Source organism: Terrapene carolina, unplaced genomic scaffold (assembly GCF_002925995.2).
Source record: "Terrapene carolina triunguis isolate 2854851 unplaced genomic scaffold, T_m_triunguis-2.0 Scaffold95, whole genome shotgun sequence".
Taxonomy (NCBI): Eukaryota; Metazoa; Chordata; order Testudines; family Emydidae; genus Terrapene; species Terrapene triunguis.
The window spans coordinates 1989701-2005900 of record NW_020664446.1 but is presented as its reverse complement, the minus strand read 5'-3'; the positions used below and the strand labels follow the sequence as shown (position 1 = coordinate 2005900).

General features: G+C 46.6%; 1 protein-coding gene across 1 annotated transcript in view; it reads right to left on the bottom strand.

Annotated features, from left to right (window-relative positions):
• Positions 1-16200, bottom strand: part of ARMH3 (armadillo like helical domain containing 3) — a 176307-nt gene that overhangs the window by 128855 nt on the left and 31252 nt on the right. Inside the window, exons 9-14 of the mRNA XM_026651067.1 lie at positions 9585-9641; positions 7976-8019; positions 5227-5287; positions 4477-4523; positions 3632-3707; positions 1303-1396 (exon numbers count right to left, since the gene is read on the bottom strand). Coding sequence (XP_026506852.1) covers positions 1303-1396; positions 3632-3707; positions 4477-4523; positions 5227-5287; positions 7976-8019; positions 9585-9641 — 379 coding nt within the window. The remainder of the gene's footprint in view (positions 1-1302; positions 1397-3631; positions 3708-4476; positions 4524-5226; positions 5288-7975; positions 8020-9584; positions 9642-16200) is intronic.

Here is a 16200-nt window from a genome sequence, read left to right as displayed (position 1 = left end):
ACCAAACCTAGGCTCCAGCGCTTGGCGTCGCAGAGAGGCTGGATCAGAGATAAGACAACAGGGAATGTAAATGAAAAATGCCTCTCAACATGATCCCTGCAAGTTAAGATCAACTCCCTTTTCTTAAGCTTAATAACCCTCCAAGCAGTAGGGAGCCGCCAGTGAAGGCTGAGCGCAGTGTCTGTTCAAAGTGGGCTGACTTCTTTCGCTAAATGAAGAAAAAAAAAAAAGGAGCTAGTTGTAGGTAAGCACAATCCTGTCGGTTGTGTAATAAAGTGCGTGGGTGGATACATTAGCAACGAACAGTCTGAAAGGAAGCGTACGAAGCGCCTGGCCCGCTGCATCACACAAAACACATACACGGGGAGGCTCGAGACATCTTTTTTTTAAACTGAAGCTTTTGATATCCATGGTAACCAGGCAGAATTCATCCTTTTGGAGAAGAATAGTCGTCAGCCGGGATATCAAATGACCTGAACAGCAGATACAAGAGGGTAACCCATGCTGCTCTCACTTCAAGACATTGCCAAATTGCGCTCTGTTCAAACAGACTCCATTCTTCTGTGAACTGCTTTCTTCAGACACTGACGGTGTAGTGCTGCTGGATTTCGCAGAGTGGGTTAAGTCTACACGATCTCAGATAAAGAGCTGGTCTATACAGCTCTCGTATGCATTATGCACACATTAAAGTCTCTTGTTTAGAACCACCAGGCTCCCAGATCTCAGTTTAAGCCGTCATTTAAAAAGCCGGTCTGAAGAATGGGCAGAGGCAATAGAGAACTAGCTCCTGCTTCTCAAATAGCTTGGATTCAAATCCTAGGTTAATTTCCAGCTGGAAACAAGTTCATTAGTGACAAGTAGGCGCCCACTGTGACTAACTGCCTGGGAGATGAGCTCCACCGAAACCTCCTAAACATCAGACATGTCCATAAACAAAGCCCTTAAAAAAAAAACATTAATTGGGTGGCTGCATCCGTGTGGAGACACACTGGGACAGGAGGGCTGTGTCAGTCCCCTTCTAGCAAGATGTGGCTTTAGCTATGGCTTTGGGAAAGATGCCAGCAGTTCCTCTGGGCAGCGTACACAAGAGCAGAGAGTCGGTGTGATTCTTCTTCTAAGTAGCAGAAATAAAAAGCCATCGAACGTGTCATCTGGTTCTGCTTAACAAACCAGGCCTCCCAGGAAGACAGGAAATCTCTCTCCAGATAGAATGGGTTAGCTGCCACCTTGAAAAACTGCTTTGCCATTTATTTTATGGTTCATTTTAAATGCTAACCCCCAAAAGAGGATTAAACATCTCACCGTCTGAAGAAGGCGGAGTGGTCCCGAGTGGAGTGACTGGCGTTGTTGGAATTGGGCTTATCGGCACTGTCACCAACCCCATTTCTGGATGGCTCTGAAGCAAAAACACATGATCTCAAAACACACACATTTTATACACCACAGTAATGTGGAGCAACACCCACAAGGTGTATTACCCCAGATGAGACAGGCTGCAGATGTATTGGCAGACACCAGAGCTCAAGGCAGCAGGCTTTCAACCACCACCCTGAGCAGCATGGGGGGATAGATGGCCCAGCGGTTTGGGCACTAGCCTCGGAGTTGGGAGACGTGGGTTCAAATCTCTGCTCCACCACAACCTGCCTGTGCGACCATGGGCAAGTCACTTAGCCTCTCTGCATCCATTCCCCAAGCTGGGACATATGGGAGACCAGATGACCTGGTGGTCCCTGCTGGCCTTAATCCCTGTGACTGTGTGTGCAGTGGGGAAAGGAGCACTGCCCTGCCTCACAAGGGGTGAGAGGATTGTAAGGGACCCAGATACCACAGTGATGGGGAAAAGACACAAACCCATCCACTCCTCTTAGACCTTCTGGTCACTCCTCCCCAGGTGTTTTCAGAATGACCCTGGAATGTTTAATACCTGCCCTTCCAATCCTGCTCTGCCCTTTTAAAATGGGATTCTCATTTGTTTCTTGGGTTCCCATTTTAAGACAACGGCAATTGACTATGTTCCTGCCCCGCTGAAAAGCGCGAGGGTTCAATAGAAGACAGCACTATGGAAACATCATCGATCTGTTCTGCTTCCTTCAATTGCCTTTTCCCCCCAGCTCATCTTCACTAACTGCTCCAGGCCTAATTACTGCTTGAACCTGATTCGCAACAGGTGTCTGTTTATTTCAGTCAGCTGGTAGAACTGGGGAGATTGGACATGAGCAACCTATTCTGTTCTAATCCGGCTGTGACGTAATCAAGACAGTTTCATATCGTGTCTTACATACAGACGCATCTCACAATGCTTAATACAATGTGCGGTATACGAAGGATTTGAAAGTTAGGGACCGTGCTGGAGAACTACTAGACGGATGTAAACCCACACATTTTATGGGAAGCATGGGCACTTGCTACCACTCGAAGTCCAATCTAGGAAATATAGCTTTAAAATATATTTTCCATTGAAAATATGTTTTCTCCCATGGAATAAAACCAAGGGATTCCCCCCCCCCCCAAAAAATAATTCAGCTGTCAGCCAAGGTATATAGCGCCACCTAGCAGCAAGAGATTAGTATGAGCAGAGTACTAGGGGCTACAAGGACAATGTGGATCTAAGTTTAGCCATGCCCCATGCCATGCCTAGGTATTAGTGGTTGGAGATTCCTGCAATACTGGGGCAGGTAGAGAATGCGATTTGAGCCATACGTTTCTTCCGTTATTTTTGGGGAGCTTTAAGGCAAGTCATGCCCTACTTCGGACAAGGGTTATTGACAATCCACCCAATGGCTTCATTAGACTGGTACATCCCAGTGTGTGCTGGGCCTGTCTAGGGCTGCCTCCAACCACGGGCTGGTGGCACAACCAGACTCATTACTGTCTGCCCCCACCATGTTTTCTGGGTGTGCAAACCCACGGGGCATTCAGAGAATCAGCCTGAGCTTTCTGATCAAATCTACAAATGCATCCACTACTCTTCAGACATAAACCCGGCTTTTATTGTCCCGCTTCACAGACTGATACTGTTAGTTCTCAAGACAGGACAATTTACCTACAAAGAAGGTTAATTTCATCACATTCTCCACACAGGTTTGTACAGAAACTAGTGTTTGAAACAAGACTCTTCCAGTAGCTGTTTACTCTCTAAAACAAACTGCTGAACTGTGGTGCCACACAGGGGATCAGAGGTTAGATTCCTAACTTCCAGGCTAGCAGGGAACAGCCCACCCTCCCAGTGCTTTCTGATCAGACCCTCCAGCCAACCGCAGGGCAGCATTAACAGGGTTCAGAGGGAGTCACATCCAGCCCTCCCCAGACACAAAAATGGGTCAGGCTGACACGAGGCATCCCCCAGAAAACTTCTCCCAAAAACCTTTTTAATTCTTTTCTGTGGCGGGGTGGGAAATAAGAGGCATTGCATTTCTTAAGACACCCTGAATCTGGGCCCTAGCCTGCTTCTGGTCCTATCTGACTAGGAACTATAACGAAACCCCAAATGACCCAGGGAAAGAAAAGACGGACTGACTGATCTAACTGGTCTTCTCCAGCCCTGCCCTGGATTGGCTGTTGAAGCATTTTGGGGTTAAGCTTCCCCCCAACTCACAGACATGGAAAGGAAACACGTTGAAGTGGGCCCCACCTGTGCCAACACGGTGATGAAGTTCCGGTTTAAGTGAACGGCTTCGTAGAGGGCCAGAAGAATTGCCTCATTGGTTCTACAAGAGCAGCAGAGAAGCAGAGTTATGTTAAGGGCTGCCCTCCAGGGACAGCCACCAGAGCAAAGGACTTTCCGAAGTGACTCATGATTCGGTGAGCCCAGCCGGAAACACCTTCAAGGGGCCTGAGTTTCAGAAGCGGCGCACGCCCACCCTCTGAGAGCCGAGCGCTTTTTATTTAAGGTGTATTAGCTGGGCACCCCCCAATTACTAGTCACTTTTGAAGACCTTGGCTATGGTCTTGGACCCCCTCAACCTTCCACCGAAGGACTCGCCTTGGTCCTCACTCTCAAGCACTGCTTCCTCCTTAAAGTCCCTGCATTTGAGAGCACAGAGCAGCCAGCTGCCTCCACCATCCCCTATTTATGTTGGGCTGGGGATGGAGGAGCAGCTTTTTCCCTCCTGATTTGAAAGGAAAGCACTCCTTGGGGCAGGAGACCGTGTCCACCACTATGATCTCCAACACCAAACACAAGAGGGGTGCTCCATGAACAGTAATTCCCCTCCCACTCCCTACATCCAACACTCGCACACAGCGTTCCAGAATGCTCCCGACACAGCCAGCCCAGGGCTCCTACAGTCCCAGCCTCGCCCGTCGTTTGCAGTTGCAAGGTACAATTTTGGTTGCCGGGCCAGAGCGGACGTTGCTTCGGCTTGTTTTTCTACATTAAAATGGCCCCATAATGGAACCGCAGCAGGTGACATTTTGCAATTCAGAACTAGCAAGGTAAATTGCCGTTCCCTGTACGGATAATATCTGTGTACTTACTGGACGGAGATTTTCTCATCGGCATCGGCTATGAACATGCTGCCCACCTGAGGAAGGAAATAGTATTGCACAGCTTTATGAAGCACATTAGGAAAAGCCGTTGCCATTGCTTGCAGCTAGCAAGAGCAGGCCTGGACAGGACCTGAAAGCGGAAAGGCCTTGGCTGGCTTGCAGACGAGGAGCAGGACAAGGAAACTCCCACAGCTTCCTTCCCCAGGTGGCCATGAGCTGCCCTTGGAAGAAGCCTCCCCCAGGACACATCTCGTAGCTACAGCTAACCCCCGCTCAAATGACAAAAGATGATGACTGATTCCCAGAGCTGGATCTCTCGAGGGGCTCCCCATACAGCCACAGACAAAACACTGTAGGTTTATGGCAATGCATTTCCCATCGCATTGTGCCAGCAACACTGCTTTGGGTCCGGCAGCTCCTGCAGAAGAGCAGCCATTTATTTTTTTTATGACAACGGCTGTTTAAAAAAAAGTCGTGCAGCTTTTAAAAATGAAGATGGAGAAGAAAATATTTCTGATTCTCAGCCAAAAAAATACTTAGCTCCTTGCAAAGCACAGCCATATGATCTGTGGTGTCGTTTGCACACCTCACACCCCCGCCCAGAGCCTGATCCAAAGCTCACTGAAGTCAATGGAAAGACTCCTGCTGAATTCAGTGGATTTTGGATCAAGGCCTCACATAGTCCCATATACTTTATTTATCTTTTAAGTACTCAAAACATGCTCTTTCCTCACTCACCATATTGGTTAAGGCTGAGAAAAAGCCACTCTGGTGCTCCTCTTCCTTATCTTTGTACTGCCTGAACAAACAGGGAAACAGCAACAGAAAGTGGGGTGTTACACACGGAAACAGGGTTATTTTATCCAAATCCCTATACAACAGACGGGTCAGGTCAGGATAAGAGCTGGAGAGAGCGTCAACCTTCACGTTTACTTTTCAAGGAGCTTGTGAAGAGAGCTACAAAGGGAATTCAAATCTCTGTTACGGACAGCCCATGGATTAAGGTAGGGGAAGGAAACCTATGGCACATGTGCCGAAGGCGGCACGCGAGCTGATTTTCAGTGGCACTCACACTGCCCAGGTCCTGGCCACCGGTCCGGGGGGCTCTGCATTTTAATTTAATTTTACATGAAGCTTCTTAAACATTTTAAAAACCTTATTTACTTTACATACAACAATGATTTAGTTGTGAATTGGTCCTGCTTTGAGCAGGGGGTTGGACTAGATGACCTCCTGAGGTCCCTTCCAACCCTGATATTCTATGATTCTATAGTTTAAATTTAGTGCCTTGCATGGTATAGTTTAGTTCTATATTATAGACTTATAGAAAGAGACCTTCTAAAAACGTTAAAATGTATGACTGGCACGCGAAGCCTTACATTAGAGTGAATAAGTGAAGACTCGGCACCCCACTTCTGAAAGGTGGCTGACCCCTGGATTAAGGTATGCAGTGGTGGGGTAGCCCGGTTGGTCCCAGGATATTAGAGACACAAGGTGAGTGAGGAAGAAGCTCAGTGTAAGCTGGAAAGCTTGTCTCTCTCCCCCACAGAAGCCAGTCCAATAAAAGGTATTACCTTTCTCCCCCCCCCCCCCCTCGTCTTCTGTAGTAGGGGACAGTCTGGGGGCTAACAGGAAAGGGCAGCATTGTGTTCTGAGGCAAAGATCACACTGCTGCTCAGCCAAGACCCACCCAGTCTGGAGTGAGATGAGGGGGGGAGCTAGGGAAATCTGAAAGGCATGCTCCCAAATAGCTGAGACACTGAACTGCCAGGAAATAAGGCTCATTAAAACCCTAACTCATAAAAGAAAACTGTTTTCAGGCATTTGTTTGGACTTCGATATTAATTGACTATTTCACAGGCCCCAGCGGGGTCTGAGACCATCTGAGCTTACAATTACTTACAATGCGACAAGCGAGGGCAACAAACCAACAGCTTTTGGAGAGGAAAAGCAGGCTACAGGGAACAGAGATTGCACAGCTTTTCGGGAAGGCGTGGGGGCAACACAGTACAGGGATAGCTTTTATTTTTTACTTCACTATATGTAAATATAAATCTAATAACCATATTAAGGGATCTGTTGACTGACTTCTTGTGGATGTTGTCATAGACGTAGGTTTTCAGCAGCATTTGCAACACAAAAACAAAGCATTGGGCTGCTGCATGAGAACCTGAAAGTGAAACTATCTAATAAACGAACGCAAAAGTGACCCCGCACACTCACTTGTCCAGATGAACGAAATACAAAAAGTAAACCGCCTACACGGTGAAAAGCAAAGCAGAGGATACAAACTGACAGCATTTCTTACACCGGGGGTTATTCGGGAAGGAAATCCAGAATCACTAACCCCAAGGGTTCAAAAAACATGAGAGATTTTACAACCCGAGCATCTGGGGCTATTTTCTTGGCCTTCGGGCTCTACTCGCTTCACCTTTTCCACAACCACGAGGGCTAGAAAATTACTTTTCTGTGGTGTTTTTTGTTTTGTTTGGGGTTTTTTTGGTAACAAAAGCCAAGATTCTCATGTGCTCTCCCAATTCCAGCAGCTGGGGCTTTAAGAAAAACACCAAATATCCCAAGATCCAAAATCAAATCGTGAGAATGGGCCACTCTGGAAATCGGTTTTCACCACGTGGGCTGACAGTTTCCAGCCCTGGGGCACACAGAGAAGCATTTAATCTGAGTGGTCTAACCTTCAAAGCTCACAACTTCCGATGACTACAATGGGAGCTGCATGCGCTCAGTGCTTCTGAGCGTCCAGTCACTTTGATAGAGGTGCCGAATACTGGCCATTCCTTTTAACCCGGCACGGTCTACTGAACTCTCCTGCAACTGGGCACAGCTTTGGTCTGCTCCAGAGACAAGAGCAACGGGGCCACCGCTCAGCTACACCTGAGAGCAGCGGAGCACGCGACCAGCGCTCCAGCACAGTGAGCTCTCAACATCTGTTTAACGGGGTTAAGAGGACACTTCCCCAGGCGCAGATTATCCTCTCGCTTCCTACGGCTGGATTTCTGGCAGCTGGTCCTGGCCCCAGTCTGAGCCCGGGTACTGCTTTCGATGGACCCTGGTCTGATCCACTCCGGCAATTCCTGCACTCCCAGATAGTTTTGGTTGTTTCCGATGGGCTGTCAATGATTTTTCTGGCCCAGCGGCACTCAATGAATCATTCGTTTTCATGTCACAACGTGAGATTTTGCAGGTAACTCACAGAGACGGTGGTAGAAACATAGACTGCAGAGCTGTCTGGTTTTCCCTAAGGCCAGGCCTCTCTTGAAGTGCATCTGCCAGATTCCTGCTGGCAACAGCAGCAGTAACAGCCTCAGAGGGTTGAGGGCCTCAAAGCACAAGGCAGTTCCGGCATCTCCACCCGCACCAGGAGCGCCGTGCAATGGAGGAGCTGCCATAACAGAAAATGCTGGTGGAAGGGGACAGCAACTCCCCACTGGGTTGAAAACCAAGGAGCCGTTTCCCAAGGCGGATTTACCTGTTGTACTCGGACAATGCCTGGGCGATGACCAGTCCCATTCCCTGCAAGAATACAGAACAGCTTTACACTGCAATCCCATACCACAGAAAACCAAATGATACTGACTGGATGAAGCTTCTCCCCCACCCACATCCCAGGGTGCTACACACAATTTAGTGTGCTAAATACGGAGTCAAAGAGTTAAAAAGCCAGGGCCCTAGCCAGGGGTCAGCATGGATTAACACTAACCAGGTCTGGGAAAGTTAAACAGACGTTCCAGGGGAGAGAGATCTACTCCAAGGAGCTGCCAGCGTGAAAGCGTGCTCATCCACCAACCTCAGTCGAGTGGAGAGAGCCTTAAAAGCCAGCTGGTGTCAGAGCAAAGATAGATGCTAAGCCCCAGCTCACAGTGAAAGCCTCAGATACAGGCAGGCTTTAAAAATCCAACAGAGCCAGCTTAAAATCCATCGACCACCGTATAGACTGATGGGATACAGTCATGGCAGTTCAGTCTTATGAGCAGACAAAAGCCCGACACAGAAACAGGAAAGTCGAAATGAGCCTGGGTTCGCTTAAGGTTTCCTAATTCAACATTCCAGACATCATGACGGTTACAGTAACAGGTGGTAGGACAAACCATTGTACCAGACCTTCCGCACCTGCAAATGCAGCCTGAATTGGATATTTAAACAGCTTCCAAATCAACCACATAACCAGGAGGACAAAACATCATCTGTTAAAATTACATGAATCTGGGGCAATTCTGAGTCTGTATGGGACACAAGAAACAGGAGCTCAAGATCTTCGTAAATTACATGGCCGCTAACACTGAGAAACCCCTTCATCAGTAGATCTCAAAACCTAAATAAATCTCAGGGTAGCTCTGGGAATTATGTCTGATCTTCATTTTACAGCTGGAGAAACTGAGGCAGAGCTAGGTCAAATGACAGTGAGTCAGTGTCCAACAGAATAAGTCCTGGCTCCCAGTCACCTGCTCTTACCCCTAGACAACAAATCCCTCCCTGCACACGATTCAGAAGGAAGCTTTAATATCGGATATCCACTCGGCAACGTGAAGGAAAAGTAAGTGTCAATACAGAAGAACCAGGGGTTGGTCTCATTTCAATCACACTCCCGTGCTGGCAGACAGTAAGCTAAGTTGACACAGGATGGAGGGGATACAAACGGTATGTTTGTCCTACACCAGGCAGTAGTCTACACGCTGCACAGCTGATTCTATTACAGCGAGAAAGCGCCTAGGACTGCAAGAGCCACTTTGGGCAGCAAACCCCAAGGACACAGAGATGGCCGATTTTAGCATGTTCCTTTCTACCCGTCCAGGTCCTTATTCCAACGAAACATTGAATTGTTACTTGATCAGGAATCCATCTCTCCCCCCCACTCCTAGAAGTTGATTTAGTTGGGGTTGGTTTGAGCAGAGGGTTGGACTAGATGACCTGAGGTTCTTCCAACCCTAATCTTCTATGATTTTAAGTCTCAAAAGTGCTGCTAGCAGGGAGGCCAATCATGCTGATGCTCTCTGCTGTGGCACAATCCCGTCCCGGCTAGGTCAAGACACACAAGGACACAGAGCCCACGAGAAGGTTCCAAGGAGCTGGTTACTCACATTGAGTGTGGCCTCGTCATCTACAATAGAGAGTTTCACAATGTAGGGATTCACCGACTGTTAAACAAGAGAAGAAAGGAAAGTTTGGTCTCTGGTTAAAAAAAACCTACTGGCTAGTCAGCAAAGTTTCCACAGCTTCCCCTGGAGGTTTCTTCCCACTGCCCCCACCCACAATGCAACAGCAGCCATTCATTACATTTAAACCACTGGGCTTTGGTTCCCCTCCGTCTGCTCAGCCTCCCAAGGAATCGATCGTCTTTCTGGCTTTGCCCTCAGTGAGACAAGCCACCACTGGCTCAGCTACGCATTCAATATTATCTTTTATTACCAATTCTGATAGCTTGGTAAGCATCACGCAACCCTTCCATTACTGACACCTGGCACTATGCAGCAGGCCCAGGTAGTGGTGCAGGAGCTGAACATTACCACGGTCTGAGACTTGTGACTATGCCAAGAACTGCTTGAGTGAAGCACCAGGGAAGGCCTGATAGTGTTAAGGACCCATCTATCAGAAACTGCCAGAACTAGAGCTCAATCCTTCCTAGTTCAGACTGCTGAAAGCTTGGAATCCAAGGAGCATACAAATCGTCTGTACCAGATGACCGGAGGATGGCTAGCAGAATGCCAATTTTTAAAAAAGGCTCCAGAGGCAATCCTGGCAATTACAGGCCGGTAAGCCTGACTTCAGTACCAGGCAAATTGGCTGAAACTATAGATAAAACACAATATGTTGGGGAAGAGTCAACATGGTTTTTGTAAAGAGAAATCATGCCTCACCAATCTACTAGAATTCTTTGATGGGGGTCAAACAAAAATGTGGACACGGGGGATCCAGTGAATATAGCGTACTTCGACTTTCAGAAAACCTTTGCCAAGGTCCCTCACTAAAGGCTCTAAAGCAAAGTAAGGAGTCATGGGATAAGAGGAAAGATCCTCTCATGGATTGGTAACTGGTTAAAAGATAGAAAACTAAGGGCAGGAATAAATGGTCAGTTTTCACAATACAAAGAGGTAAATAGTGGTGTCCCCCAAAGATCTGTACTGAGACCAGTGCTGTTCAACATATTCATAAGTGATCTGGAAAAAGGGGTAAAACAGTGAGGGGGGCAAAGTTTGCAAATGATACAAAATTACTCCAAATAGTTAAGTCCAATGCAGACTGTGAAGAGTTACAAAGGAATCTCACAAAACTGGGTGACTGGACAACAAAATTGCAGATGAAATTCAATGAGGAAAAGTGCAAAGCAGTGCACTTTGAAAAACATAATACCAACTATATATACTCAAAATGATGGGGTCTAAATTAGCTGTTACCACTCAAGAGAGAGATCTTGGAGTCACTGTGGATAGTTCTCTGAAAACATCCACTCAATGTGCAGCGGGAGTCAAAAAAGCGACCAGAATGTTAGAAACCATTAGGAAAGGGATAGATCATAAAACAGAAAATAACACAATGCCACTGTATAAATCACTGGTACGCCAACATCTTGAATACTGCATGCAGTTCTGGCAGCCCCTCTCAAAAAAGATATATTAGAAATGGAAAAGGTACAGAGAAGGACAACAAAAATGATTAGGCGTATGGAACAGCTTCCATATGAGGAGAGATTTAAAAGATTGGGACTGTTAAGTTTGGAAAAGAGACAACTGAGGGGGGATATGATAGAGGTCTATAAAATCATGAGTGGTGTGGAGCAAGTGAATAGGGAAGTGTTATTTACCTCGTCACATAACACAAGAACCAGAGGTTACCCGAATAAATTAATAGGCAGCAGGTTTAAAACAAATACAAGGAAGTACTTCTACACATAATGCACAGTCAACCTGTGGAACTCGTTGCCAGGGGACGTTGTGAAGGCCAAAAGTATAACGGGGTTCAGAAAAGAATTAGATAAGTTCATGGAGGACAGGTCCATCAATGGCTATTAGCCCAGATAGTCAGGGATGCAACCCCATGCTCTGGGTGTCTCTAAGCCTCTGACTGTGAGAAACTGGGACTGCACAACAGGGGATGGATCACTTGATAACCGCCCTGTTCTGTTCATTCCCTCTGAAGCACCTGGCTCTGGCCGCTGTCGGAAGACAGGATCCTGGGCTAGATGGACCTTCGGCCTGGCCCAGTCTGGCCATTCTTATGTTCATCTGAACTCCCAGCTGAAGGAAATGTCCAGACTAAGCCCCTGTAGAGATGCCACTAATATTTTAAATAACATTTTTCATTAGTAAAATACGTTTGTTTATTCCAAGTTGTTTACCCCGTCAATGCAGAGACTAGCCAAGGCAATTTGGGACTGGCTCGAACAAACAAAAAAGGGGCAGGGGAAGGTTATAAACACCCAGCAAAGATCCTTCAGCTGCCGCGTCGATTTATCAAACATTTTATCACTGAGTTACCCAACTTTACAACTAGCTTGTCGGAGATGCGGTTCCTTGCTCAAGGTCACACAGTGAGTCAGGAACAGGGCAGGCAGAGCCCAGCCCCATCCCAAACTTTCAGCTTCGTGACAATTACATTTCCTCTTCAGTTACATTTAGGAGTTTAAACCCAGAGGAGATGGCATATCAGGACAGACCAATGGTCTGGGTAACCTGATATCCTGTCTCCAATAGTGTCCAGTACTATAGGTTTGATACAATGGCAGAAAACCCCCACAATGCACCTGACTGAGCAACACTACCTCATGGGAAAAGAATGGGGAAATTTCCTGACCCCAGCTTATGCCTTGAGGCTGGAGGAAAGAGCCCTTTGAGTAACTGCATATGCCATTCTTCATATAAATATAATCTTCAAAAACTAAATAGAGTCTTTGCTTTGGTAATATCCTGCAGCAGTGAGTTCCACCAGTTGCTGATTATATGCAGCTGACAACCATTTCCTTTTACCTTTCTTGAGTGTGCTAAGTTCAAGTGTTCTCTTGCTCTACTACTAGAAGGATGGGAAACAAGGAGTACAGTCTTCTCAATATCTAGTATCACTTTCTAGACCTCTGTCACCTCTCTCCTTATTCACACCCTTCCAAACTAGAGAGACCAAATCATTTTACCTTCTCCTCACAAGGGAGCCCCTTCTCGTGTGTCTAATTAATTTTCACTACCCTTCTGTGAGCTTCTCCTCTTACTGGAATGCCTTTAACAAGAGGAGGTGATCACAGACGCGCACACCCCCCCTGTTGGTTTATAAAATGGCGTTATTCTCTATTCCCTCACTCCCGTTTGTGAGGGCTGTCACAGCACACTGAGAAGACTATTTCCCTGAGCTGCCCACAGTCAATTACAGACCGGTCCCCTACTCGGAGATGTTACAACTCATTCTGAACCCACCCATGTATCGGACTCATACCAGTTCTTCCTTTTTGTGTGCATTAGCTCGCACTATGATCTATCTGAATTGACATCGAGTTGCCCAGGTATCCATTTACATTAGGCCCTCCTGGCATTCCTCGCTCACCGCTCTCATCTCTCCTCAGTTTCAGAGTGTCCTTTATTTTCTCCTGCAAGAGGCTTTTGCTAAAGTTTTAGGAGAGTAAATAAATTGCACCTGCCATTTTCCTATCTCCCCCTGTGGGTCCCAGCCTTAGAAGCTAGGTAGGAAGCATTCCTAGTAAGCTAGAAGTATTGAGAAGCCACTAGAACATCACTGGTGTAGTACCAGGAGGGCGGAGATAGATCTTCAGCCTCCAACTGCCTCTCCTGAGAGAAAACAGAAAAATACCGTATTATCCCAGCACTCCGGAGGAAGCTGATCTTTTCTAACCACGACCTTCACAGAAGCAGCATGGCAGCACTCACTCTATTCACCAGACAGGAGTTAGAGCCTCATTCCTGGAGATGACACACTCGAGGGACATCTCTTATAAGCTACCAAAGTCAATTACTGATAAATCACAGAGAAGCAGAAACAAGCACAGTCAGGGAACCGCACAAGGACAGCCCGGCTACGCGCTCAACGGAGCAGAACCCCCTCCATGAATGCCATGCAGCCAAGTGACCAAAACCATTCTGAATTCCTCCACAAGTGTAGCTGAGCTACTTAATAAACCAATGGAAACCAGAAATTCTTCACTAAGAAAACAAAGGAGAAATACAGGCTAAATACACAATCTCAACAATATTAGTTAGTCATACAAATGCAATCCAGATAGGGTGACCAGATGTCCCGATTTTATAGGGACAGTCCCAATTTTTGGGTCTTTTTCTTATATAGGCTCCTATTACCCCCATCCCCTGTCCCGATTTTTCACATTTGCTGTCTGGTCATCCTAAATCCAGAGTCCATTCATTTATGCATTCACTGCACAGTCGTGGTGGAATCACACAGCTGTACAGCCACCCCTGCAATTCACCCTCTCCCCGGCCAGAGGGTCTCGCTCTGCAGCCAGGCCTTCTAAGCAGGGAACTTTGGCCCGAGTGATGAGTGGGGGCAGAGCCATTCATCTCCCTAATGGCACTAGGGGGCAGAGTTTTAGAGCCTATCTCCCTCACTGATACACAGCCACCAAGTAACTGCTTCCACAGGGCAACAGAGAAAGGAGGAATGAGGGGAAAAAGGAGTCACCCAGACTGCTAAGTGGAGTCTCCAAGCTCCTCGGTGCAAGCAGGGGAGTGGAGGGAGAAGGTGTGTGTGACCTGTTTAAATGGAGCCTTGGCATCCCCCATGCCACTCTTCAGTCAGTTAGGCCAACAACTGGGGTTGGGGGAGCCGGACTCCTCAACCACGCTGAAAGCTCAGTGGCGAAGCTGATAGAGAGACCAAGATAGCCCAGGACTGGAGGCCTGAGAGAGGAAAAAGCAGAACCAACTGACTTCTTTTAGGCTGGGGATTGTGTGAGAGTTTTGCTGCTAACAACCAAAGGAACACTACCAGCTAATCAGACAAGCACAGGAACTGAAACAAACTGAGAAATAAACCCCCTTCAAATGTTTGACTCCCCTCAAAAACATTGACTCCCATGTCTTATAAGAAAATGTGAAGGGGAACTCATTCTTTCTAAACAGACCAATTTCAAATCATTCATATTTCTGATAGAGCTCCTTTCAAACAGCATGTCCTCCGACTTTCCTTTTCAAAAGATGTGATAACAGGTTTGCTGCTCCCTCCTTGCTAAAGAGTCTTTTTCAAGGAGAGATTGATTAGTTGGAATCAGTGAAACTCACCAGACACAACAAAATGCTGCCATGCACAGAGCCCTGCACAGATACAAAATCTGTATCCACATCAGATCTCCAGTCCACAAACATGGTCTGCAGATATCTGCAAATATAAAGCAGATATCCGCAGATTCCCATCCATCTGCGATCCTCAAAAATGGTCCACCGATATCTGCAGCGTTGCAAGGCTCTAGCCATGCAAACAGCAAACAATGCAATAGAGAAAAATATTTTAGCTAACATCTTTCAGTTCTCCTCATCTTAGGCAATGTCTGTAACTCTAGTAGGCACAACACTGCCAGGCAGAAATGTGATTCTTCAAGTCAATGTGGTTTTTTAAAGGGATATATCAACTTAAGTCACTGTTCCGTCTGAATTTCGTTTTTTCATCTCCTAACCTCACGAGTAACACTTCAGGTGGCTAGAAATAGTACAGATTAGAGAAAAAACATTATTCTCCCTCTCTGCCCAAGTTTATTTTCTACATTTGACAGGCCTGTGTATAGCTAGTTTCATTACCTCCCTTGTGTAGTCAATTATTTAATTTCCCCTGTTCATGTGGGTCTTTCACAAAGCAAAGAGAGTGAAATATTTCCTCTGAAATAAGAATGATTATAAAACTACCAGGAGTGACAGAGGGACTTGGTCAGGTACCATAACCTGGAACTATTTTAAACTCTGTTTCTGAACAGGACTAGATTTCAGGTTGAGGTTGTCCCTTTATAGTTCTGTATAAAGAACACACATCTCTTCGGTTCCTAGAACAGAAGCTAATCAGAGAACTGAGATATATAGTGCAGCTACACTCTTGGACAGGTATTCCCCATGGAGGTGTAAAGGAGACTAGAAAACAGCTCAGAAATCTGAAATAACATGTTCATACAAACACACTGGTGCTTTCTTTAGACACACACACAAAATCATAGGCAACTAATCAATTCTCAGCCCAATTAGATTTCCATAAGCAACTGGAACAACAATTTAGCAACCTAGGAGAGACAAAATAAAAGGGAACGGAGAGTCAGTAATACAGTCAAAGTGAAAAGAGACAGACGGGAATGCAAAGGAAAATAAGCCATGAAACAATCTGACATGCTGACAGCCAAGCACCAAACAATCCAAACTCTAAAAACGCCCACGTAAGGCAAGGGAAAGATGGCTAGTCTCCCTCACAACCAGGAGAACTGCTGCATTGTTACAGGCAGAGCTGGTAACACAGAAGGCTCCTGACACTACCCACGAGACGACCCTGCTTTCAGTTGCTTTTAACTTTGCCAAACTCTGTTTGGGCTGAAATTTTCCTTGCCGGATGTCTGCCTCGGGCTGATTAAAAAGAGAATAATGTCAGCAATTCATTAATTTTGGATGCCCAATTTGAGATGCCCAGGACCTGATTGTGCAGCGTACTTAGCATGGTGTGGCACTTTATAGCAGGGTTTTGGAGCGGAGCCCGGAGCCGCTCCAGAGC